This window comes from Ursus americanus, chromosome 2 (assembly GCF_024610735.1).
Source record: "Ursus americanus isolate L20-20 chromosome 2, mUrsAme1.1.p, whole genome shotgun sequence".
Lineage (NCBI taxonomy): Eukaryota > Metazoa > Chordata > Mammalia > Carnivora > Ursidae > Ursus > Ursus americanus.
In genome coordinates, this window is record NC_142128.1 from 66,585,340 (window position 1) to 66,609,976 (window position 24,637).

At 49.6% G+C, this 24,637-nt stretch overlaps 1 protein-coding gene and 1 long non-coding RNA gene across 15 annotated transcripts in view; both read left to right on the forward strand.

Annotated features, from left to right (window-relative positions):
* The first annotated feature begins 1,008 nt into the window (after nt 1-1,008).
* Nucleotides 1,009-12,743, forward strand: LOC148110643 (uncharacterized). Of its 2 annotated transcripts, none has more exons than XR_015722139.1 (3): nt 1,009-1,145; nt 3,286-3,428; nt 12,464-12,743. It is a non-coding gene; the product is annotated as an uncharacterized LOC148110643 (long non-coding RNA). The 2 variants fall into 2 exon arrangements; XR_015722138.1 differs by lacking the exon at nt 12,464-12,743 and adding an exon at nt 8,085-10,980.
* Nucleotides 12,744-15,176: 2,433 nt separating this feature from the next.
* The window catches only part of PLEKHA6 (pleckstrin homology domain containing A6), a 135,433-nt gene continuing 125,972 nt past the window's right edge, over nt 15,177-24,637 (forward strand). For all 13 annotated transcript variants that reach the window (XM_045787571.2, XM_087856827.1, XM_045787580.2 and 10 more), the window contains exons 1-2: nt 15,177-15,274; nt 20,533-20,609. In XM_045787571.2, the coding sequence (XP_045643527.2) occupies nt 15,192-15,274; nt 20,533-20,609 (160 nt within the window). In that variant the 5' untranslated portion in view covers nt 15,177-15,191. The remainder of the gene's footprint in view (nt 15,275-20,532; nt 20,610-24,637) is intronic.

Consider the following 24,637-nt stretch of genomic DNA (forward strand, 5'->3'; position numbering starts at 1 on the left):
AAAAAAGCAATTAAATGTGTGGAAAGCTCTATCTTCAATGTATACGTGATGCTTATTTATAGTACTTGAGATGTTTTTGAGAAGCTAGTATTAGTAGTGGTGACTTTAAACCTACGGTTTTAAATAGTTGATGTCATGTCATCATTACTAATCTTTCAAGTGACAGCCTGAGGTTCATGGGGCACTTCCTCATTGGGTAAATATAGAGCATTTCCTTTACCCAAAAAAAGTTCCCTCATGCTTTTTTTTTTTTTAAGATTTTATTTATTTATTCGACAGAGAGAGAGACAGCCAGCGAGAGAGGGAACACAAGCAGGGGGAGTGGGAGAGGAAGAAGCAGGCTCATAGCAGAAGAGCCTGACGTGGGGCTCGATCCCAGCACCCCGGGATCACGCCCTGAGCCAAAGGCAGACGCTTAACCGCTGTGCCACCCAGGTGCCCCATCTTTTTTTAAGTAAGGTCTACGCACAACATGGGGCTTGAACTCAAGACTCCGAGATGAAGAGCTGCGTGAGCCAGCCAGGTGCCCCTCCCTCCTCCTCTTATATCCAACCAACCTGCAGCTTTCGCAGCCAATGATCCGCTTTTTACCAGTTTTACCTTTTCTAGAGTTTCATAAAAATGGCATTTTACTTCTTTTTTTTTTAAGATTTTATTTATTTATGTGACAGAGAGAGAGACAGCCAGCGAGAGAGGGAACACAAGCAGGGGGAGTGGGAGAGGAAGAAGCAGGCTCCCAGTGGAGGAGCCCGATGTGGGACTCGATCCCGGAACGCCGGGATCACGCCTTGAACCGAAGGCAGATGCTTAACGACTACGCTACCCAGGCGCCCCAAAAATGGCATTTTACATACAGTTATGTACCCTTCCGTGTCTGGCTTGTTTAATCGAGAGTCATCCTTTTGAAGCTCATTTCCGGTGTTGGATTTATCGGTAATCCACACTTTTCACTGCTGGCAGGACCACCTTGTACGATGACACCGCAATGTATTCATTCATTCACTAGAAGGCGGACAGTTGGTTTGTTTACAGTTTGTGGCTATCGTGACTAAAGCTGCTATGAAGATTTGCATGCAAGTGTTTCTGTGGACACACATTGTCATTCCTTCTGGATAAATGTAGGAGTGCGGTTGCTGGGTCATATGGTAAGTATATGCTTAACTTTATGAGGAAACCACTTCCCGTTTCCCGCAGGGGCTGTACCACTCGGCAGCAATGGCTCCACGTCCTTCCTACCATTGGTGTCGTAAGTCTTTTGAAGTTTAGCCACTCTAGTGGATTTATAGTGGTAATCTTACTCTGGTGTAAATTCGCATTTCCTTGATACTTAATGTTACAGAGCATCTTTTCATATGTTTATTTGTAATAGCAAATATCCTCCTTGATGATGTTTGTGTTCAGATCTTCGGTCTATTTTTTTAACCAAGATTGTGTGTGTGTGTGTGTGTGTGTGTGTGTGTGTGTGTGTGTGTATTTGGGGCTTAGATAGAAAGCCCTTCCCATGTATATGTTTTGCAAATATTTTCTCCCAGTCTGTGGCTGCTGGCCTTTTCATTTTCTTAATAATGTCATTTAAAAGCAAAATTTTAAAAATCTGTAGAAGTCCAGCGTATCAATGTTTTCTTCCATGGTCCCTGCTTTTTGTGCCATTTCTCAAAACTCTTCTCCTATTGTGAGGTTACAAATATTTTTGTTATCTTTTCTTCTGGAAGTTTTATAGGTTTAACCTTGACATTTAAGTCTATGATCCATTTTTTTAAAGATTTTATTTATTTATTTGAAACAGTGAGCGCGCGAGAGAGAGAGAGAGAGAGAGAGAAAGCACAAGCAGGAGGAGGAGCAGAGGGAGAGGGAGAAGCAGATTGCCCACTGAGCAGGGAGCCCAACTTGGGGCTCAATACCGGGACTCCGGGATCACGATCTGAGCCAAAGGCAGACACTTAACTGACTGAGCCACCCAGGTGCCCCTATGATCCATTAAAAAAAAAAAAAGATTTATTTAGTTTTAGAGAGAGTGAGAGAGAGTGCAAGTGTAGAGAAAGGCAGAGAGAGAGGTGGGGAGAGAATCTGAAGCAGACTCCACGCTGAGCTTGGAGCCTGACGAGGGGCTCAATCCCACAACCCTGAGATCATAACCTGAGCTGAAACCAAGAGTCAGACGCTCAACCGACCGAGCCACCCAGGTGCCCCTATAATCCATTTTGAGTTAACTTTTGTATATGATATGAAGTAACAGTTGAAATTCATGTTTCTGCACATAGATACTCAATTGTTGAAAAGACTATCCTTTCTCCATTGAATAATCTTAGCATCTTTTTAAAAAATCAATTGACTATATATTTGGGTTTATGTCTGGACCCTCTATTTTATTGATTTGTATCTCTGTCCATCCATAAACATCACACTGTCTTGATTACTGTAACTTTATAGTAAATCTTGGAACTACTTTGTCCTTTTCCAAAATTGTTTCTGCTCCCCTTTGCATTCGTATTCAAATTTTAGAACCAGCTTATTAATATTAATTCTACCAAAAAAAAATCTGCTGAGTTATTGAATGGGATTACACTGACTTAAGAGATTGATTTAGGTAGAATTGCAACTTAATAACCCTGAATCTGATGATCCATAAACATAGCATGTCCCTCCATTTATTTGGATCTTTTGAAATTTTTCTCAGCAGTGTTGTGTACTTCTCAAAATACTGATCTTGTACATATCTTGTAACCTCTGTCCCTAAATATTTCTCTTTTTGATGCTATTGTAGATTGTACTTTTTAAAAATTCAATGTCCAATTCTTTGCTGCATTTACTATATGGAGACACAATTTATTTTTGTATATTGATCTTGTATCCTGTGACCTTAAGATTTTCTACATTGATAATTATATCTTAGAGTGAATAAAAAGTTTCCCTCTCTTCCCAATCTGTATGTCTTTTATTTCTTTTTTCTTGCGTTACCATACTGGCTAGGATATTAAATACATTGTTGAATAGAAATGGTGAGAGCAAACACCCTTGTCCTGCCAGTAGGATCGGTGATTCCTTTTCTTTCATTCCTAGTGTTTGTAATCTGTGTCTTCTCTCTCTCTTTTTCCCCTTATCAGTCTGGCTGGAGGTTTATCCATTTTCTTGATCTTTACAAAGAACCGGCTTTTGTTTTCATTGGTTTTTCTCTGTTATTTTGCTGTGTTTTGTGTTCTAGACCTCTAATTCCTGATTTGTAGTCTATTTCCTTCTTTCTGCCATGAATCGTGTGATCTATTTGGTATATCTCCCAATTTACAGATGAAGAACCTTGAAGCATCGTAACCCACCCAAGATCACACAACTAGGAAGAATGACAGAGAAGGCGCAGTTAAACCCAGCCTGGCTCCACAGTTCCTGCTTCTCTCCTTTCAGGAAATCTTCATAGATGAGATGGAAATAAGGTTAGAGTTCGAAAAAATGAGTACTCTCAATTGGGGAAATGTTGGGGAAAGGGAGCAGTTAAAGGGTAGGGAGGCAAAGGACATTTCAAGTAGGAAAAATAGCTTTAGAGAAAATGTAAAAATAGAAGAATATAGAAAGCATGTTGGGGGAATGGCTAATAGGCAAGTCAAGCAGGGTATGGGCTGTATGGGGTGGAGAAATGGAGTGGAGGATAACGTTTTTACTCTAAATGATAGAGTACTTTGAAGGTCGTGCTCGAATTTGGTCCATTTCATTCTACATGAAGTGACAAGCCAGCAAAGCAATGACATGGTCAAACTGGTTCTTTTAGATTACCTCTTAGGTCATTTGGTGGTTGGATTGAACTGAGGAGAAACTAGAATGGATCAAGCAGAATGTTCTTGTACAAGTATAGGTATGAAGTAATGAGCTCAACCAGAGGCATGGTTAGACCGCAAGGGAGGAGTCCTAGAGGTATTAGAGTTGGGAGGCCTCGGTGGCTGATTAGATAAAAGGGAAGGAAAATTACAGATGTGTCAGCTTTACTATCTGTGGTGACAAAGAGGAGGGTGATGTTATTAATTGAGCCAGGGAATTCTGAAAGAGAAGTAGGTTGGTGGAGGGAGATGTAAGAACTCTGCTTCACATGGGTAACTGACTATGTTCAGCATCTTCTCCATCTGCAGGAAGCAGCCAGGTGAGCCACCTAAGGGAAATTTTGTAGGGTAGTTCCAATGGAGGATGGAAAGAAAGGAAGGGCTTGGGTAAAGAGAGATGGAATTCAGAGACCAAAAGCAGGTTTGGATCGAGTTCCCTGAGCAGAAAATAGCATCCGGATTTGGAGAGGTCTTATGAGTAGCTTGGATCAGCACTTTGTTCCCACAAAACCCCCACGCAACCGCCCTATCCAGACATTCCCCCAAGTCCAAACTTGGCCAAGAATCAGCTGACCCTTCAAGGAACTGTGAAGGCTTGAGCCAGGAGCATTAGGGGAGGTGACCAGAGTGGACAGAAGATTAAAGGGTCCTTCCTAGATCTTTTGGACTCCTGGGAGCTTCTTATGACTCTAGAGGTTGGGGGTGTGGCTCAGGAGTGATTGAGATCAAATCTTCTGCCACCCTAGTGGGATGGGGACCAGAGCAAATCACATTTTATTTAAGAAAATAAAAGATTATGGGGTGTTTCAGTTGAGCATGGAACTCTTGATCTCAGATCTCATGCCACTCTTGATCTCATGAGTTCAAGCCCCACATTAGGTATAAAACTTAGTTAAAAAAATAAAAGGAAAAGAAAAGATTATGACATTTCTTACTCCCCAGCACACTCATAACTGTTATGACTACTTAGTATAAAAGTCTGATTTATGTATCTGTCTCTAGTAAACCATAATGTCCTAAAGAATCATAGCTTACTTATGAAAGTGGGCCCAGGGCCTAGCCAGAGCTTGGTGGACTCTCAATTTGTTCATTCAATATCCTTTATGAGCGCAGTGAGAGACCTTGTACTGTGGCTGAATATTCTTTTATTCGGCAAAGATTTACTGAGTACTTACTGTGTGCTGAGCCAAGAGCTGACAACACAGATGTGAACAAGACTGGCAAGGTCTCTACTCTCAAGCTTACATCTTCGATGGGGGAGTTGATATACACAAACAAAAAAATGGAACAAGATAGCATCAGGTGGTGATATAAGCCTTGAAGATAATGGAAGAGAAAGATCCGACAGGGAGAAACTTAGGGAATGACTCTGGACATAGTCATGAGGATAACTTTGACCTCATACCTGAATGGTAGGAGGGAGTGAGTCATGAGGTGATGGGGGGAAGGGAGGAATGGGAAGAAGGGGGAGCGAACTAGGAGATGATAGTGGATGGGAAGCAAGGGCCGGATCAGTCAGAGCTTACAGAGGAAGGAAATTTGGGTTTATTCTAAGTGTAATTGGAGTGTTTGAACTGGTAGGTGTGTGGTGCTGTAATCGTAGTTTCTCTTTGTAAAGATCCTCTGGCTGGTGTGTGAAAAATGAGTGGGCCAAGGAAGGAAGGAGGGAGACCAGATGAAGAGGGTATTGGGATGGTCTAGGTGGGACATGATGGAGGCTTGGACCAGGTGGCAGTGGAGGTGGAAAGAGGGTATATCTGGATGGAGATCCAGTTGATTGGACGTAGAATGTGAGGAAATGGAGGAAATCTTGGGGGACTCCTAGGTGAGATGGCCAACCATCTTGGCTTGCCTGACCCTGAGGAGTTTCCTGGAACAGGGTTTTCTTTCTTTCTTTTTTTTTTTTTTTTAAAGATTTTATTTATTTATTTGACAGAGAGAGAGAGACAGCCAGTGAGAGAGGGAACACAAGCAGGGGGAGTGGGAGACGAAGAAGCAGGCTCATAGCGGAGGAGCCTGATGTGGGGCTCGATCCCAGAACTCCGGGATCACGCCCTGAGCCGAAGGCAGACGCTTAACGACTGGGCCACCCAGGCAACCCTGGAACAGGGTTTTCAGGGTTAAAACAAGAACAAGTCCCAGGCAAACCAAGACAGGTAGTCACACTACTCGTAGGTTTTGGGGGCAAGCAGTGGGGTGATTATTGATTGTGCCTATAATGAAATAACAGTCCAGGAGAAAGATTGGGAGCTGTAAATAAGAGTTCTATTTTGACCACATTAAGTTTGAGGTACTTATTAAACATCCGTGTGGAGGAGTAGACAACTGGATATACGCATCTGAAGCCCAAGGGAGAGGTCAGATTCAGATAGAAATCTGGGAGCCAGCAGCGTGTAGACAGAATTTCGCACAATGGGGGCGATCACCCAGGGAGAGTGTGTAGGTAGCGTGCAGAACCAGGTTGGGGGTGAAGTTTGGATTCTCCAACATCGTGAGTAGGTGAAGCAGAGGAGAAGCAGCTACCCAAGAGACGAAGAAGGACTAGCCAGTGAAGTGGGAGGTAAAGCAGGAGAATGTGGTGTCATGAAGGCCTAGAGGAAAAAAAGAACTTCAGGAAGGTGGGAGTGGCCAAATACCACCGAGTACAATGAAGACAAAAAGTGGATTTAAAAGACAGCCCCTGAAAAAAAGAGAGAGAGAGAGAGAGAGAAACAAAGAAACAGACTCTTAACTATAGAGAACGAACTGGTGGTGACCAGAAGGGGGGGAAGGGGAGTGAAATAGGTGATGGGGCTTAAGAAGGGCACTTGTCCTGTAGAGCAGAGGGTGATGAAAATAAAAACAGGGGAGGGAGGGAGGGAGGGAGGGAGGGAGGGAGGGAGGGAGAAGGAAGGAAGTCCGTGCTGCCAAGGAGTTCCAGTCTTGTGGGGCGACAGGAAAGTGCACTGCCATACAGGGATGACAAGCACAGCGCACGGGCAAGGGCAGGGGGCTCCTCTCCGGGCTGCGCCTTGCAGGAGAGTGGACAACAGGAGCAGACAGAGAAGGACTGAGAAGGCCCCCCCACCCCCCCAGGCACAAAGGTACAGGCAACCGTAGGGGTTTCTGGATGGCTGGGGCACAGAGTGCAGAAACATACGGGGGGGGGGGGGCCCAGGGCAGGGAAGGGGAGGGCCAGAGCCCTCAAATGCATCTCCCAAGATGAGAGCCCAAAAGTTCCAGTTTCTTTGTAGCCTGGAAGTAGGTGCTTATCTTTGCCAGACTAGTTTTAGCCATTTTCAAGGAGCTGTGAGGGACAGAAACCAGACTGTGAGTAACTGGGAGACACGGAATTGGGCACTGGGAGAAGTGGAAGGAAGAAGGTGGGGATATGGTAGCTGGAGGTGCGGGTGGGGGTGGGCGTGGCGTTTACTGCGTGCCCACGAGTGCGTTTGTGTGTGTGTGTGTGTGTGTGTGTACACGCTTGAGGGAAAAAACCAGAAGAGAGGGAAAGCTTGACGCACAGGGGAGAGGAGATAATTGAGGGAGGAAGCTGTCTGAGGCACTGGTGAGTGATGGTCACTTGTAAGATGCGAACACGTGGAAAGTGGACCTTTGGATGGAAGAAACACAGGGGAGGTCTCACCAGGGGGCCTGGGGAGACTGAACGAACGTGTTCCAGTCAAGGCTGTGTCTTTCTGACTGCCTTTATTTCCCCCTGGAATGATGATGGGGTCTGTTATAATAACGGGGGTGGGGAGACTGGCTGCAGACCCAGCAGGAGGCACGCGGAAGGTGGAGAGGGAACGACAGGGGCAGCGACCTGTTTCCTTCCCCCAGTGGCTCAGGGTGATGCTTTCCTGGGCCTGAGAGCAGCAAAGGTGGACAGATTAATCCGGAGGGTAGTTCTGCAGCCTGGACGTGGTTGAGGACAAGTGGCAGGATGCTGTGAGTTGGGGCTGATTGGCACAGGAGGTGAACCACGGCTTTCGTTCACAGGTTAGGAGGAAATCTGAGAAGCCAGAGGTATTGCAGGAAAGCAAGGAACAGGTGGGAAGGGAAGAGAGGAAGGAGGGCGTTAGGAGGAGCCAAACTAGGATCAGAAAGTGGAATATTTGAGTTTATGTTTTCCAAGTTGGAGTAAATCGGAGTGGTCAGACAGTTTAAGGCATGGCCTTGGGTGTGAGTAACTTAATGGAGTGGAGGTGACTGCCCCTGGAGGTGAGGATATAAGGTATGGTGGGGTTAGGACATCGGGTAGTTAATTCACATTGGCACTGAAATCACCCCGCATGACAGGGAGACCAGGCGTGGAGAGGAAGATGCTGAACCAGAAGCCAAGGCCTCTGACGAGTGTCTAGCGGTGACCAGCAGGTTGGTGATGGCAGAGACAAGAGGGGGAGAAGCTGGTTGGCTGAAGGCCGGAGCCGTTTGGACGTAGAAATAGAAGCATAATGGTGCCTTATGCATTTATTGAACTAAACTGAGCCAAAGTGCTGTGTTAGTTCCAGGAAATGCCCAAGTCAGCAGCAGCTGCCATTTTCTAGAAAAACTCGAGGTCAGACATTAAAGTCAGCACAAGAGCATTGCCTGAGCTGTGGATTCAAGAAAGACCCCGGGAAGAAATATCAGCAGGTGGATTATAGGCTCATGTTGCTGGCTCCACCCCCGCCTGTCTCTTGTCCCCAGCAGGGGACCAACATGCTCCGTCCTCCCCTCCCCCTCTAGGGGAGCTGCCAGGGCCAGGGCTCCGGCTCCACGACGCGGTCCTGGCAGGAGAGATCAGCCAGCCATCTTGGGCTGGCGTCCTTCCCGGGAGAAGCCTGAGCAGAGCCTTCGAGATGGAGCTGAAGGGGGCCCATTTCAGGCGCGCTTCTCCTCCGCGAGCAAGGGCTCATTAGCCAAACGATCATCTTCCCAGGCCCGTTGTCAGACCAACTTAAAAATAACCTGAGCCGTCTCCCCACCCCTTCACAGGGGAGTGCAAGTCGCTTCCTGCTCAGACAGAACCCACCCTAACCTCAGCCCTTCTAGAAGGCTAGCACCATCCGCGCGTTCCTTCTTGGGAGGGATGTGAACACACTCAAGGCTCACTTCCAAGACACCACACCCTCTTTCTCCAACCTGGCGAGCCTCACGTTCACAGATTCCTTCTCGTTCACTTGACCTTGAAGGGTTGGCGCGCCTCGGTTCTCAGCCCTCGATCTCTGCCTTCTCCTTACCCGCGCTCCCTTCCTTTGTGACCTCAACCAGCCTCGTGGCTTTACTACCGTCCCATCCCTGAAAAATACCAAACGTGTATCTCTACTCCTGAGACGGACTCCCATCTTAGAGATACAGTCACCCCCTTGGCATCCCCAAATTGGATATCTCAGAGGCATCTCCAGCTTAACATGCTTGGAACTGGACGTGTGTTCCCGCCACACCCGCTCCTCCTGCAGCCTCCTCCAGCTCAGTCAATGGCAACCCGCTCCTCCAATCGCTCCGGCCAAATACCGCTGAGTCTTCCTGACTCCTCCCTTCCCCTCCAGCCGCTGACAGTCTCATCTACCCCCAAATCCGTCAGCTCTACCTTCAGCAGATAAGGAGAACCTCACCCTTTCTCACTGCTTCTACCCCCCAACGCCACGAACCACGCTACCCCCATGTCTTGCTTGGATTGTGGCACAAGCCTCCTACCTGAAATCTGCTTCAACCCTGTTCCAAAGAGCAGCCGGAACGATCTACAAAATGTTAAACCATGAAGATCACGGCGCCGCTCCAGGCACCCCTCCAGTGGTTCTCCATCTCATGTAGGATAACCGCAAGGTTCCTTACAGAGTTCCTTGAACGATGCGACCTCCCTGGTCCCCTATTCCTCATTCACTCTGCTTCGGCTACACTGGCCTCCTTGTTTCTCAAACATTCCAAGGAGGTTTCTGCCTCAGGGACTTTGCACTTATTTCCTCTGCCTGGAACACGTTCCCCCAATAGCCACGTGGTTGGTTTTCTCAGTTCTTCCAAGTCTTCGTTCAAATGTCATTCTTCTCAGTGAGGCCTTTCTGCGCACCTATATATGGAAATATATGGAACGTCGGAGGGCAGCATTTACTGCATTCCTGTCTCCTTTACTCTCTCGGTTGTCCTCCGTAGACTCATCATCGCCCGAGACTATATGCCTATTAAACACAAATTCTGTGGGAGCAGGGACTTTGTTTTAAAGTTCCTGAATCCTCTGTGGCTAGAACAGTGCCTGGCCCACAGAAGGTACCAAGTATCTGCGGGATAACTGTGATTGAATTCAGTCGGCTGTAGGGAAACCTCAGGATCCTACAGTCTTCTGCGTACCAGCTCTAGTACAAACCTCCTCTCTCAAGCCCTTCTAGAAGCCCAAATGAAGCAACCAATTTGTCTAGGCCTTTGCGTATTTACCCACACCTATGGAATCCCAGCTGAGATGGCTCTTGTCTTTTCCCTTGCTTCCTAGTCCCTGTAAGAAAGTCAACAGGGGCAGATGACCCAGCCTGTAGGTGACCATTAACTACGAAACACCGGCACTCAATAAAAATTACTGTTGTTGTTATTCTTTATAGAGCAGAGGAATCTGGTGTAATCTTGCAACTATGTAAGCCTCTTAGCCAAATGTGTTGACATGGTAAAGTCCATGTCTTGAAATCTAGCTTTCTGCCAATCAGGTTTTTAGGAGACCAGAGTTGTGGTCCCCAGTCTGCTGTGGAATTTGCCACAACTCTGGGTTCTTCCCCGTGTCCTCCAAGGGGAAGGTGTAGGCTTTGGACCACGTGATCAGGAAGATCTTTTCTTGATCTAAAATCGTGGTCTCCTGGGAAGAGAAGCATTCCCGTTCTTGCATCACAAAAAATGCAGCTGGTTATCACATTGGCTTTCCCAAAGAAACATTGTTTACACCAAAGGAACAGAAGCACAAGACACTGTGACCTTTGTGTTGGCCAGGGGCAGAGACCCAATTCCAACGGGCTGAAGCCACTCAGGGCACCTAGAGACTGAAATCCCAGGGGTGGAGCCTCCTTTGGCAAGCCGGGTCTGAGGGCTCCTGGGATGGAAGGAGGCCCTCCACCTCCACGTTCTCCTGTACGGGTTTCGCTTTCTGCAGCCCCTTCCGCACGAGGATCCCAGGGGCACCAAAGCGACAACTGCCAGCTTCGAAGCCAAGAGGAAAAGGGCTTCGACCTAAGAATTCTGGGGTCTTCTTAAAAAGTAAATGTCATTGACTTGGTCGGAGTCATGTGTCCTCTCCTGAACCGATCACTACGGCCAGGGGAACAGAGAGTCAGATGGGCCCCCTCTGTGTCACAGCACCACCGCCCTCGCCCCCAACGGAGCTGGTGTGGGGGCGAGGCCAGCCCATCCAACCCGCGTGGGCAGAGAGGAGCAGAAGGGAGGGTGTCAAAAGGAAACCCAGGGGGCTATTAACAGAAGAAGGGGGATTAGATACCAGATAAGTACAAAGGGTAGACGTGTATTTCGGGCCTCACTGAGTGATGATTTTCCTGCAGGTACTGTGTTAATCTCCCCTAGCTGCTGTAACAGATCAGCACGATCCGGTTCAAACCCCCCAGACCTATTCTCTCCGGGTTCTGGAGGCCAGACGTCCAAAGTGAAGGTGCTGCCTGGACCACACTCCCTCTGGAGGCTCTAGGGGAAAATCCCTTTGCCTCTTCCAGCTTCTGCTGGCTCCAGCTATTTTTGACTTGTGGCTGTATCGCCTCAATCATTGCCTCTGTGGTCACCCCGCCCCCCCCCCCCCCCCGCCGCCGTCTGTTTCAAATTTGGCTCCCCTGGCCTGTCTCTTATGGAAGACACCTGTCATTGAATTTAAGGGCCCACCCGAGTAATCAGGATAATCTCCCCATCTCAAGATCTTGAACTTCATTACATCTGCCAAGACCTTTTTTCCAAATAAGGTCACATTCGTAGATTCCCGGGATTTGACATGGACAGCTTTGGGGCTGTGTCTCAACCCACCGCCCATACTAAAGCAGAAGCATAGTAATATATAAGTGACTAACCTAAGGCCTCGAAATGGATGAGAGAATCAGAATCATTCCTAAATATTACTGATACAGTTTATCCGTGTGCTTTGTTGCCTTTTAAAGAAGTAAAATAAAATTTGCTGCAGGGGAAAACAAGCAGCTCAATTTCTAACCGGACCACAAAGCACGCAAGGTTTTTATTTCAACATATCAGCCCTCCTGCCCTCTTCAATAGGTAACTGTTGAAACAATGGCTGTTTTTATTTGAGCCTTCTACTCCTTTTCTGCATTATTTTTAGCTCCTTTGATAAAATGTCTTTTTTTCTTTTTTAGGTTTTATTTATTTATTTATTTGAGAGAGAGCAGGAGCAGGGGGAGGGGCAGAGGGAGAGGGAGAAACAGACTCTTCACTGAGCAGGGACCCTGATGTGGGGCTGGATCCCAGGACCCAGAGATCATGACCTGAGCTAAAGTCAGACGCTTAACCGAATGAGCCACCCATGGGCCCCTAAAATGTCTTTCTTAGCAGTATTAATACTGATTGTAACTGAGAAACAAGATCTTGAGTGTAAAAAGTCACTGGTAAGAATACACCACAGTTGGAAAAGTATTTTCAAAACTGATTTATTTCAAATCAGTAAAAAAAAAAAAAATCAAAATCTCAACCACCAGCCTTTTCTTCTCTAGGTAAATGTTCCAAGGAACCCCAGGCTGGATTAAAGATAAACAATGCAAAAATCTCGTGAAGAAATCAACAGGAACCCCTATACCTCCAAGAAGACAGCAGCAGAATACATGTTTTCAAATATATGTCGTTTCATCCCTGTTTCCACCCACCTTCGGCCCAAGCAGCTGCCCTTACTGGTTGCTCAGGTTGGACTGGGAACACACTGGCCGCTGGTATTTTCCCTGGGGGCATCTTGGCAGTAATTCTGGAGGTTCAGATCTTCCGATAGCACAGGGGCTGGTAGGTGGCTCTGTGCTTTTATCGGAAGGCGAGTCTCACAGGTGTTTCACAAGACAGGGGACTGGAGTTGGAGGGGACTCTGATCCCTGACCCTCCCAGGCTCCCCAGCTCCGGAACTAAGGGGCACAGATCCTCACCTCTGCTTCTCAGGGTCAGCTCTGCTTTGCTGTCCAATGCAGCTTTCTTGGCTAGAAGCCCACGGGCTCTGAGAGGGGAGGGGAAAGGTGGGGGTCAGGGGTTTCTGTGGCTCTTTGGCATCTGCAGAATGGACTCAGCTTCCACCTGGCATCCAGGGATCAACTTGCCTATGTCGGCAGAGGGAATTCCCAGAGTTGGAGGCAAGATGATGTAATGGCAGGAGTTCTGGCCTGGACACTGGTGGGCAGATCCTTCTCTGCCCCCACTTGCTCAGTGACCTTAATCAGCCTCTTCTCATCTTAGCTTCTCAGTTTCCCATATTTAACACCAGGATTGGCCTAGATGTTCCCTGAGGCATCTTCTAGCTTCACTATCTAGCAGCTGTATACACATTATGTTCTCCGTTTGAGCACTGGGATACCTGGGAAGGCTATCTGTTTCTTTTTCCAGAAAACACTCCCTACACACACCTCGATGTGGCTGATGGCTATATTCAGCAGACCCCCAGATAAGGCCCTAAAGTACAGGATTGGGGTTAGAGTTAAGGGTTGTTTCCAGCGAGGGGCACCTGGGTGGCTCTGTCGGTTTAGTGACTGACTTTTGGTTTTGACTTAGGTCGTGATCTCAGGGTTCCTGAGCCTGTGACCAGCTCTGCACTCAGGAGGGAGCGTGCTTGGGATTCTATCCCCCTTCCATCTCCTTCCTCCTCTGCTCTTCCTCCTCTCTTTCTCTCTCAAAATAAATAAATAAAATCTTTAAGAAAAAAAATAAAAAGAGAGTTGTTCCCAGCTATGACAGCACCGGTCATTCACCAAACATGAATCAGGTGTCCCAGGCCAGTGCTAGGGCTATAAAGATGCATAAGATGAGCCCCGGCCTTGAGGAGCACACAGCCCAAGAAAGGAGACAGAGGAGTAAATCAAGGATTGCATTCCACTGTGAGAAGTTCCACTAGAGGGTTATTCATAAGGCATTGTGACACATAGAAGATGGATATACAAATCTGTCTGGGGTGGAGTCAAGCAAGCATGGCTTCCTGGAGGAGGTGACACCTGGGCAGACACAATTTTCTAGGTGGAACAGGGATCAAATCCCTTAGAATGCTCACAGTAAGCCCGCTCACTCAACAGAGACTTGCCAGCTGCCATGCAACACATTGCTTCCTCTAAAGGCAGGTGTCTCTCATTTGTCTAATGATTCCCTTGGGTCGAACACATGGATGGGAACGGTGTGCACCTAATGGGAGCCCAGGGGCAGGGGCAGCGTAAGCTGGGAAAGCTCACTGAACCCCAGCTTTGATACAGAGACAGCAGAAGTAAGGGCTCCGGCTATACCATTTTTGACATGCCAGTTCTGAATGCTGACAACCTGCGTTCTGTGCACAGAACACATTCCCTCCTCTTCTTTATTTTTTTCCCTTCCCTTTTCCTTTTCTGGTGCAAGTTAGGGGGAAGGGACATACAAGCTGTTGGCTTCTGAGTGTGTTCTAAGGTCTCACTCCGATTCTCCTTAGTCATGGCAGGCTTCTTGGAGGAAGTGCTCAGAAACAAAAGTAAGAGCTAGCTTGACTAATGAGGCTGACATCCAGGGCCCCTTGCTACCCACACCCGTGCGTGCCACCCTTCCCGGCATCTGACCTTTGTTCCTCTACGAACCTCCCGCCAAGCAGAACCAGGTTTGACCACTCGCCCTCTTCCGTTCGGCGGCTGGACATGTCCCCTCGGTCCGTGATTCAAAGCTCTCTCGGCCAAACTGGTTCTCCGCGCCCCGCGCCTGGGCTTGGGGACCTGCCGGGCTGCCGCGGATCCTCCTCCTGCCTGTGAATTACCTTCGGCGGCGGCGGCGCGGCCCCGCCTCCCCGCGGCAGGCCGGCGGTTCAAGTGCAGGTTCGCAGCTGGGAGCGAGAGGCGACACCCCTCGCTCGCGCACAGCAACCTGCTCCTCGGGCGGCTGCGGGTGGCCGGGACAGCGCTCGGCGCGGCGGGCAGCGGGCGAGGGAGCTGCGGAACCCCCCGGCGCGCCGGCTGCCCGGCGTTAAGTTGGGGAGGCGTCCGGAGCGGGCTCCGGGCGGGGAGGCGGCGGCTGGAGCGGGAGCCCGGCCCGGCCGGGGTTAAGTCTCGCCTGCTCCCCGCTGCCCGGCTGGCGGCCCGCCGCCTTCACTGAGAGGCGGCGCGCCCGGCAGGGACCCCTCCCCCGGCTCTCCCCCCACCCCTGCGGGCGGGCGGACAGTGGGGGCCGCTGGGCAGGAAGCCCTCCCCCCTCCCCCGCGGCCCGGGGGGCCCGGAGCGAGAGGGGCTTCTGGACGCCGAGATGGCCGATGAGATTGACTGGCTCGACTTGCCCGGCCGATGGACCTACGGCGTTGACCGCGGGGGGAGAGTCTTCTTCATCAAGTACGTTCGGCTCTCTCGTTTTGCCATTTTAGTTTTTCTCTCGAGTTGTCCAACTTGGAAGGTGGCAGGCGTGGGGGCAGGCTGAGCGGTAGGGGGAAGCGGTGGCTGGACCGGCAGGCATGACTAATAAGTTTATCACCATGCCTGTTTGAATGTGTCTCCCGCCTTTTCCTCAATGGGTCAAAGTCCAGCCTGGGCTGGGCCTGCCCTCCTCTGGAAAGGCAGGGTGCGGCAGGGCAGGTGCTGGCTTTCCGGCTCCCCGCCCCCAGTCACAGGGGGCTCGTGGCGGCCCAGAGGAGGATGGCCGGACCCACTGCCCAGCGGGCCCTCTCAGCTCCGTGCCCTGAAAGGGCCTGGGGTACGTTCTTTCTCTTGCCCCCACCCTGGATTTTCTGACAAGAACACTTGGCTAAGTGACATCACGCCGGGACACCCTGCCTCTGCCACCAGTTCCTGGTCTTCCCTCACCCCAGGACTCAGTGTTCCCAGGCCCGCAGCCCCTCTCCCTTCCTGCTTCTTTATGGGGCTGTGGTCAAGGGGAAGAAGGTGCCCACAGTGCATTTGGCGTTCTTTAAAGAGAGGAAGCCTTTGCTGCTCTCTGTAATATATTAGTACCGTTATATTAATTTCATAAACCAAAATGGCTCTGGCATAATCTCATTATAACAGAGTGGCCCTGCTGGTGTATTTTGGCCCGCTCCTGCTATAGTCGCTCTTTGCCAGGATAGAAATCTCCCGATAATACAGCAAGTCTAGAAGGACATCATTCTTAACTGTTACCCACACGTGATGGGGTGTTTTTTTTCTTCCTGAAGATAGCCACTCACAGAACATTAGAGCTGAAAGGAACCTTGGCTGCAACCCCCTCATTTCTCAGATGGGGAAGCAAGGTCTACAGAGACGGACAGTACTTGTTTGAGATAAAACCACTTGCTAATCAGAGCTCGGACTGAGCCCAGGACCTGCTGGCTTGAGGGCCCTGCCTTCCCCCCTGCCCCGAACAGCCTTTGTAGGAGGTCAGGCAGCCGGTGGTTTTCGGTCTCCGGTGCTTCTCGGCTGCCACACTTGCATTAGGCCCTTCTTCTGTAATTATCATCATCATGATCGTAATTGATGCTGTAATTAGATTATCTTAGAAATGAACTCCACGGAAGTTCTTGACCCTGGGTCAGATTCTTAAATGATAGAACTTCACTGGTGTTAAAACTGCAGTCCCTTTGGTCAGTGGTTTGAGACTTTGGAGTCCATAAAAGTCACCCAAGGAATTTATGAGAGAAGGCCGACTCCCGAGCCCTACCTCCGGAGCTGGCGATTCCCACCCGGGCTGGGGCCTTCCGCGTGTATTCCCACAAGCTCCCCGGGCCAGGTGGTCAGTTCGCCTCTTCTCATCTGCCTTCCCAAACTCTTGCCGGTCTTCCTGCTTCTCTTCGTTTTTCATGCCACGAATATCTGAGTAGCCACTATGTGAGTGCCACCCCGATTGGCATTAGAGAGAAAAACCCAGTAAGAGACAGGTTTTCCCCTGAAGGTGGTAGGGAGACAATGCAGATGAAAGCTTAGGAAAGAAGAGGCTACTTCTAGAGGTAATTGTGTGATGGTCTAGGAACACGAGGAAGAAAGAGTGAGCGTTCTCCGGGGAGTAGAGGGAGGGCCTTCCGGAGGAGGGGACATTTGAACTGATTCTAGAGCAGACGACCAGGGGGAAAGGGGCCCTGAAGCAGAGGCCTGTGGGAAGGAGGGTGCCGGGGGGTGCCGGGGCACAGGTTGTCTAGAACACTCTGAGGGGGTCAGTGGAGATGGAGTGGGGATTGCTCGGGCAGGAAGGGGGGCAGGACACATGGGAAGGGGCGGCTTTGGAGAGGCCTTGTGTGTTTGGCTAACGGCTTTGAATGTGGTCCTGCAGGGGGTGGGAATCCAAAGGAGATTTTTCAAAGAGGATCGGTACACTTAGACCTGGGCTTTGGAAGGATCCCTCCGGCAGGTGGGTGGGCAGGTGATGATTTGAGGGCTGAACGGGAGGGAGGGGAGACACTTGGCATATGGAGAGCCGTCAGGGGCAACGGCCGAAGCCCAGGAGACAGCTGATGGGGTTGGATTTCGGCCGTAAGGATAGAGGGAGGGGAGATAGGAGAAGTCTGTAAGAGTAGAAGCGAGGGTGTTCATTTACTGCCTGAAAGTTGGGGAAGAGAGGGAAAAGGAAAAATCAAAGACGAATCTCAGAGGTTTTAACTAGAGTCTGACAGAGATCAGGAGGCTGGGATGAGAAACAGGTTTTCGGGGGAGTATGTGTTCAGGGGGAAGTATTGAATTTGAGGTCCCTGTGGGACCTGCAGGCGGTGCTGTCTGACAGGCACCTGGACGTATAGGGTAGAAGTTCAAGAGAGTGTCCTGGGAGTCACTCACTGCACAGGGATGGAACCATCCAGAAGTGTGTGACCAAGAAGACAGGGGTACCCAGGCAGCACCAGTGTTGAAGAAAGGGCTAGAGGAGGAGAGACCAGGGAGCTCAGGATGGAAAGCACCAGGGTCAGGGAAGGCTGTTGCCCTAGAAGGGGGGGAGAGGGGTGTTGGGAGGAAGGAATGGTCAATATGGAAAGGCCAAGTGAGCTGAAGACTGGAAAGTACCTGTTGGATATAGGAACTAGGGCCCTCTTTAATGACCTCTAGGAAAAGTGGTTTCAGGGGAGGGCTGAGGACAGAAACTAGATTGCAGAGGATGGATGAGAGGGAGACCAGAAGTGGGGACAGCTTGAAGGGACTAGTTTCCAAGAAGGATGCTGGGCCAGTAAGAAGAGGAGCACAAGACAGGAGGCGGGAAGGGGAGGTGGCGGTTCAGACTGGAAGACACAGGCCAGAGTGGGGCTAAAGGGATGATGACCTAAGAGAGAGAGGAGTTGAAGATATGAGCCTGTGACCCTCAATGGAATAAGGTTCTAGAAAAGATAGGAGATGATGGGGGACTATAACCCAGGCAGAGGGATTTCCCTTAACTGGGGGAAGGCCACTTCTTCCCCAGTGCAGAGGCAAGTATTAAGGTGGGGATATGGGTACGTTTGGGGGGTGCTAGTTGGGCGAAGCTCCTGCCTGATGGCTTACATTTTTTCTTGAAGTGAGCGATGAAAATTGTGCATTGAGAACGGGGATGAGGGAGGGAAGGAGAGGCAGGGGAGGGACTTGAGGCTGGTGGGGAAGCTTTAGAACTCTGCAAATGGCAACTGGCTGGGGCCCCTGAAGAAGATTCCAGGGGGCACTTAGGGTCCAGCTAAGCATGGGGACTGTGGGATTGCAGTGACATAGGTCCTCCCAGTTTTATAGTTCCCTGTCAGCCCAAAGCCAGGGTGGAGACAGCCCTGGACGACATCGTTCTGGGCCAGGGGCTGACAAGGGGAGAGCAGCAGCAGAACAGGGGGATGAAGTCGAGGGTGCAGTGGGGTTGTGTACACCTCTGCGACCCTGGGATGGTCCATGATATCCAGGGGGCTGGGGGTAGTCGTGCAGTCTGGGGGAGCAGCTGTGAGAGGAGAAGAGGGAGCGGGGTCCGCGGGTCTCAGGGTGGCTAAGGAGGAGGTATAAGGGCCTGGGTTTCCCCGCACACTTAAAATTTAGCACTGGCGGCCGTTCCCCTCCCTGGGCTTCCTCTCCCATGGATCCCAGGACCAAAGCCCACATCACAGGGCATCGCTGAGGGCACACATGGCTCGAGGGCCCTGGGGGCACCAGAACAGTGACTCTGTTTCTTCTCTCCTCCTCAGAGGGCAGGGTCAGCTGGGGAATCCCCTCCTGAACGTAGCAGGTGTCCAGACTTACAGGAACAGTACTGGAGTCCAGCGAAAAGAAAGCCTGTGTCCACACAAAGACGTAGACATGGAGGTTCATAGCAGCTTTATACATAATGGCCCAAAGTGAAAAGCACGCAAATGTCCATCACTGGGTTATAACCTATGATGGAATACTACTCAGTGAGGAAACAGAATCGACTATGAACCCAGGCCACCGCAGGGAGGGAAGAGAGAGAGGAAAGAAACGGAAGGGAGGAAAGAAGGAGGAAGACAACAGAAGAAAGCAAGAAGTCAGACAAAGGAGTCTAGCTTGCATGATTCCATTTATATAAAGTTCTAGAAACTCAAGAACGTGCAGACTAACCTATAGTGAGAGGAAGCAGGTCAGTTGTTGCTGGGGGAGGACTTACAAGGGGGCATGAAGCCAAATTGGGTTCACATCTTGATTTTGGTGATCGTTTCACAGGTGCATACCGATGTCAAAACTTCGAATGGTATGCTTTAAGTGGGTGCAGTATTGTATATCTTACTTCAGTAAAAATTTAGTGGAACCCTTCTTAGTGGGGTTTATTATATTAATTAAAGTATTGGTGATACTTTGAAAGCGGTGAGTGGAGTCCTGGCCGGGGCCCAGCGGCCCCACCCTAAAGCCTGGGTGACACAGCTGATCTGAGAGTCCTCTCTCTACCACGTCCCTGGATTGGCCGAGAAAGGTGCTTCGTGCTGGGTCCCATCTGGCTCTGGAAAACTCAGTATCACTTGGCTGGTGGGGGTTGAGAAATGTCGAGGGATTCATCTGCCTGCCGATCTAGACCCAGGCGATCTGCAGTGGTGGGGAGCCCGCTTTGCTGGGAGTAAGGTATCAGAACCCTGGCTTTACCACTTACCGATTGTATGATTTGGGGCAAGTCGCTTAACCTCGCCGAACCTCTGATTCATCACCTGTAAAATTCCTAACGTGAGGGACTGTTGTGAGGGAAACTATTTAGCATTATAGACACCCCAGGACCCAGCCTCCTCCTTTCATATCATTGAGAAGTTGCCAGTTAAGGACCTTCCCTGTTCTCCCTAGAGACTTCACCAGTCACCTCAAATGCTACCTTCTTACTAGTCTTCTTGCCGTTCGCCTTCCTTAACTTCGTCCCGCTTAGCGCTCCCTCCTCCCTGGTGGCATACTCCCCTCTGAGTAGCTATAATAGGGGTAGGATATACTTCCTATCCCATCATAGTGCAACTGTCTTTTTCTATGTCTGTTTCCCCAGTGGGTTATAAATTCTTTAATGTCAGGGTCAGATATTATTTGTTTCTGAATCCTCAGCGTGCGCTCAGTCAGTGCTTCGCGAATGTGAATGGTGGTGTGGATTCGTCCATGTCAGGTGTCTGGGATCGGACAGTCAGTGTTGATATGAATTTGGAGAGGGCTGTTCTACTCAGCGAGGCCTCTCTTGAATCTGACACTTTCTTATTGGTCTTCCGTAGTGATGAGGAAAAGTCAACCAGCTGGGTGCACCCTGGCACGGACTCCCCCATCCAGAGTGGACACTCCTCCAGCCCAGGTAAGGAGCTCGGCTCTCCCCGCCTTTGCCGTTGAGGAGGAAGCAGAGGCTGGAGGCAGCATTACACATCCCCTGCCCTGACTTGGCTTCTGACTTTGTCTTTTCTCCATGGACGGATGCGGCTTAGCGTCTGGACCACCATCTGGGGGAGGGTGCAGGAGCGTTGGTACTCAGCTTGAGGTCTTTCCGTTTCCAGCTCTACCAGTAGCATGTGGGACAGACCTCAGAGGATGCCGATTTGACTTCTGTTCTCATCCCCCTGCCCAATCAGAAAATCCCCTCCATCTTCAGAGCTCCTGACCTAGGGAGAACCCCAGCTCCTGGTGCTGAACCACAGAGCCATAGGCCGTGATGGAAACGTTCTCTCTCTGCGCTGCCCAATGGAGTCACCATTAACCACGTGTAACTGCTGAGCAATTGACATGTGATTAATGCGGTTGAGAAACTGAATTTTAAATTCTAATGAATTTAAACTGAAAGAGCCCCATAGGCTAGTAAGAATTCCTTCACATTGGGGAGAACATGAAAGAAAAGGAGTCAGGACCCGCACTGATTGCTTACTATGGAGAAGACTTCATTGCTAGCCCTGAAGGACCTCCCAGGCCAGTGGCAAAGTGGGGACATGTACAGGCAAGACTTCAGTATAAACTGGGGAGGTGGAGACACCAAGAAGGAGAAGGGCTGGGGTGCTTCAAGTGCACAAGCGATCGTCTTCTTCAGAATGCCACCACTGACCTGCCCTCACTGGCCTTCCAGCCCTTTCCCTGGCTGCACACCAGACATGTGGTTCTAGGAGTTTGGTCATTCATGGGGTACGGGTGGCACTGCTGAACACACTGGGATAAGGTGGTGGCCAGCCCAGGGCCTCCTTTCTTTTAGATTCCAGGCTGGAATTGTTGTGTTGTTAGAGCTGGAAGGGACTTCAGGGACCCTGGAGTCCAACTCCTTTTAAAGGTAGGAAAATTTAAGAGCAGAGAGGAAGTACCTGGCTCAAGGCCACTGAGCTAATAAGTGGAGCTGTGTTGGGGTTAAATGCCTAAGTGCTAGGGGCAGAGAGACCTGAGCTCCAGTCTTGGCTCTACTTTCTATTAGTGTGGGCTTGAGCAAGTGGTTGAAACCTTCCAGGCCTTGGCTTCTTCATTTGTAAGAGAAGGATAGGATTATGAACCTCCGAAGACTGAAGATGGTAGCAAAGGCTACGTGAGAGAATCACCATCGGTGGAAGTGACTGCTGTTGTTCTTGTCATTGTTGTTATTTGTGACATGAGGCAGGGCCTCCAGACCCCAAGGCCGGGCTGTGTCCTTCTTCTGGGTTGGTGTTTTTGCTGCTGTCAGTGTTTAAAATGTGATTCCATCTCTCTCACTATGGCTCTAGGGAGGATTGGAGGATGAATAAAAGCCTTCAGGCCAACTATTTCATTTGGGGCTGCAGCCAACTGGTTGTCCAAGGCTGGGAAGGGGTTAAGATGCCCCTGAAGCCTGCCGGGAGGGCAGCTGCCTCCGCGGGCACTCCGCCTGGACAGGAATATAACACTCTTGGTGTTGCCCAGGCAGAGAGGGCAGTGTGGAGGGAAGTTGCTGGAAAAGGCAGGGGACATAATCCACGCTGGCCTCCTTCCCAGGCACATCACAGTGGCAGGATTATTTAGGATTCGGACCCAATGGGGATCCCTCTACTTGGGGAGACTGCCAACCCACGCCCTTCTGAATGGGGCCGTCCTCCCGCAGGGACGGAGGGGAACAAGTAGCATTTATGGAACAGCACAGAGGAAAGAATGTCAGCTTTGGAAGCAGTAGATCAGACTCACATCCCGGCCCAGACACTTCCTGTGTGACCTTAAGCAAGTTGGTGAACCTCTCTGGGCCTCAGGTTCCTTATCTATAAAAATGTTCACGCTGATGCCTATTCTATACTGTTATTGTGCAAATGAAATGCGCTCACCGTTGCAAAATGTGTAGCTTAGAGGAAGGAGGCACTAAGTGGTAGCTGGGGTTATAATTTCTCTGGACCAAGTCCCGAGAGGGGAGCTGGGCTCACTGGCTTTCCAGCTGCGTTGAAGTAGCAGCGTCACCATCAACAGCAACGTGGAAATACAGACCCTTGATAAATAGGGGTGAGTAAAAGGAATGATAAAGACCGGGCCCTCCACTCTGCAGCAGAGCGCGCGCTGCTCGCCAGCAGCTTGTGCCCTGAGGCAGCTGGTAATGTGGTGGGAAAGATTCAGACCAAGAGTGGCTAGCCATGTTATATAAAACCTGATATGCAAGGCAGATGTTTGGCCTGACCAGAAAGGTGGCACTGATTGTCAAGGGAATCCACACCTGTTTTGCAATGTATCAGCTGCAGGGCTCTTGCATCCCCAAAAGAATGATCACCAGTGCCCTGCCTGTTGCCCCACCTCTGACAGTGGTTTCCTTTGAGTTTCTCAGAAGACTCCCCCTCTGCTTTGGGGTGGAGGTATCCTGTTTGCCAGAGAGGCAGGATTTTTGGGGGGGAGGCTGGGTAGGACAAAATGGTACCTAACAGAGCACTCTTCGGAGACGGAGGTGCTCAGCCTCTCTGGAGCTGCCCAGGAGGGGCTGCTGCCACCTGCAGGGATGGCCCGGGCACCTCCGAGCTGTGGTCAGCTGCCTCAGCTGTTCAGTCCTTGCTCCTTCTATGAGCCTGCAATTCTCTGCTCTGAGCATTTCCATGGATAATTTTTTTCAGAGGTGCTATTAAGAAATGTTTTTATAGCTCAATCAGACAGAAAATGAATAAGGAAACATTGGCCTTCAATGACACATTAGACCAAACGACCTTGATAGATATATACACAATATTCCACCTCAAACCAGCAGGGTATGCACTCTTCTCAAGTGCACATGGAACATTCTCCAGAGTAGCTTGTATGTCAAGACACAAAACAAGCCTCAGTACATTTAAAAAGATTGAAATAATACCAACATCTTTTCTGACCACCATGGTATGAAACTAAATCAGTTACAAGAATACCGGAAAAATCATAAATATATGGAGACTAAACAATGTGTTACTGACCAACCAATGGGTCAACAAAGAAATCCAAGGAGAAATGAAAAAAGTACCCTGAGACAAATGAAAACGGAAGTACGACATACCAAAATCTATGGGGTGCAGCAAAGACAGCTCCAAGAGGAAAGTTCATAGCAATACGGACCTAACTCAAGAAACAAGAAAATCTCAGGGGCGCCTGGGTGGTGCAGTCATTAAGCGTCTGCCTTTGGCTCAGGGCATGATCCTGGCGTTATGGGATCGAGCCCCACATCAGGCTCCTCCGCTATGAGCCTGCTTCTTCCTCTCCCACTCCCCCTGCTTGTGTTCCCTCTCTCGCTGGCTGTCTATCTCTGTCAAATGAATAAAATCTTAAAAAAAAAAAAAAAGAAAATCTCAAATAACCAATCCAACTTTACATCTAAAGGAACTGAAAAAAGAATAACAAACGGGGCACCTGGGTGGCTTAGTCGGTGAAGCGTCTGCCTTCGGCTCAGGTCATGATCCCAGGGTCCTGGGATGGAGCCCCACATCGGGCTCCCTGCTCAGCAGGGACTCTTCTTCTCTCCTCCCTCTGTTTGCTGCTCCCCCTGCATGTGCTCTCTCTCTCTCTGTCAAATAAATAAATAAAATCTTAAAAACAAAACAAAACAAACCCACAAACAAACAAAGCCCAGAGTTAGTAGAAGGAAGGAAATAACAAAGCTCAGAGTGAAATCAATAAAATGGAGACTGGAAAGACAATAGAAAAGATTAACTCAGAGCTGGTTCTTTGAAAAGATAAACAAAATTGATAAACCTTTAGCTGGACTCACCAAGAAAAAGAGAGAGAGGGCTCAAATAAATAAAATCAGAAATGAAAGAGAAGTTACAACTGACACCACAGAAATATGAAAGATCATAAGACTACAATGAGCAATTATATGCCAACAACTTACACAACCTAGAAGGAATGGAGAAATTCCTAGAAATGTGCCATCTTCTAAGCCTGAATCACAAAGAAATAGTAAATGTG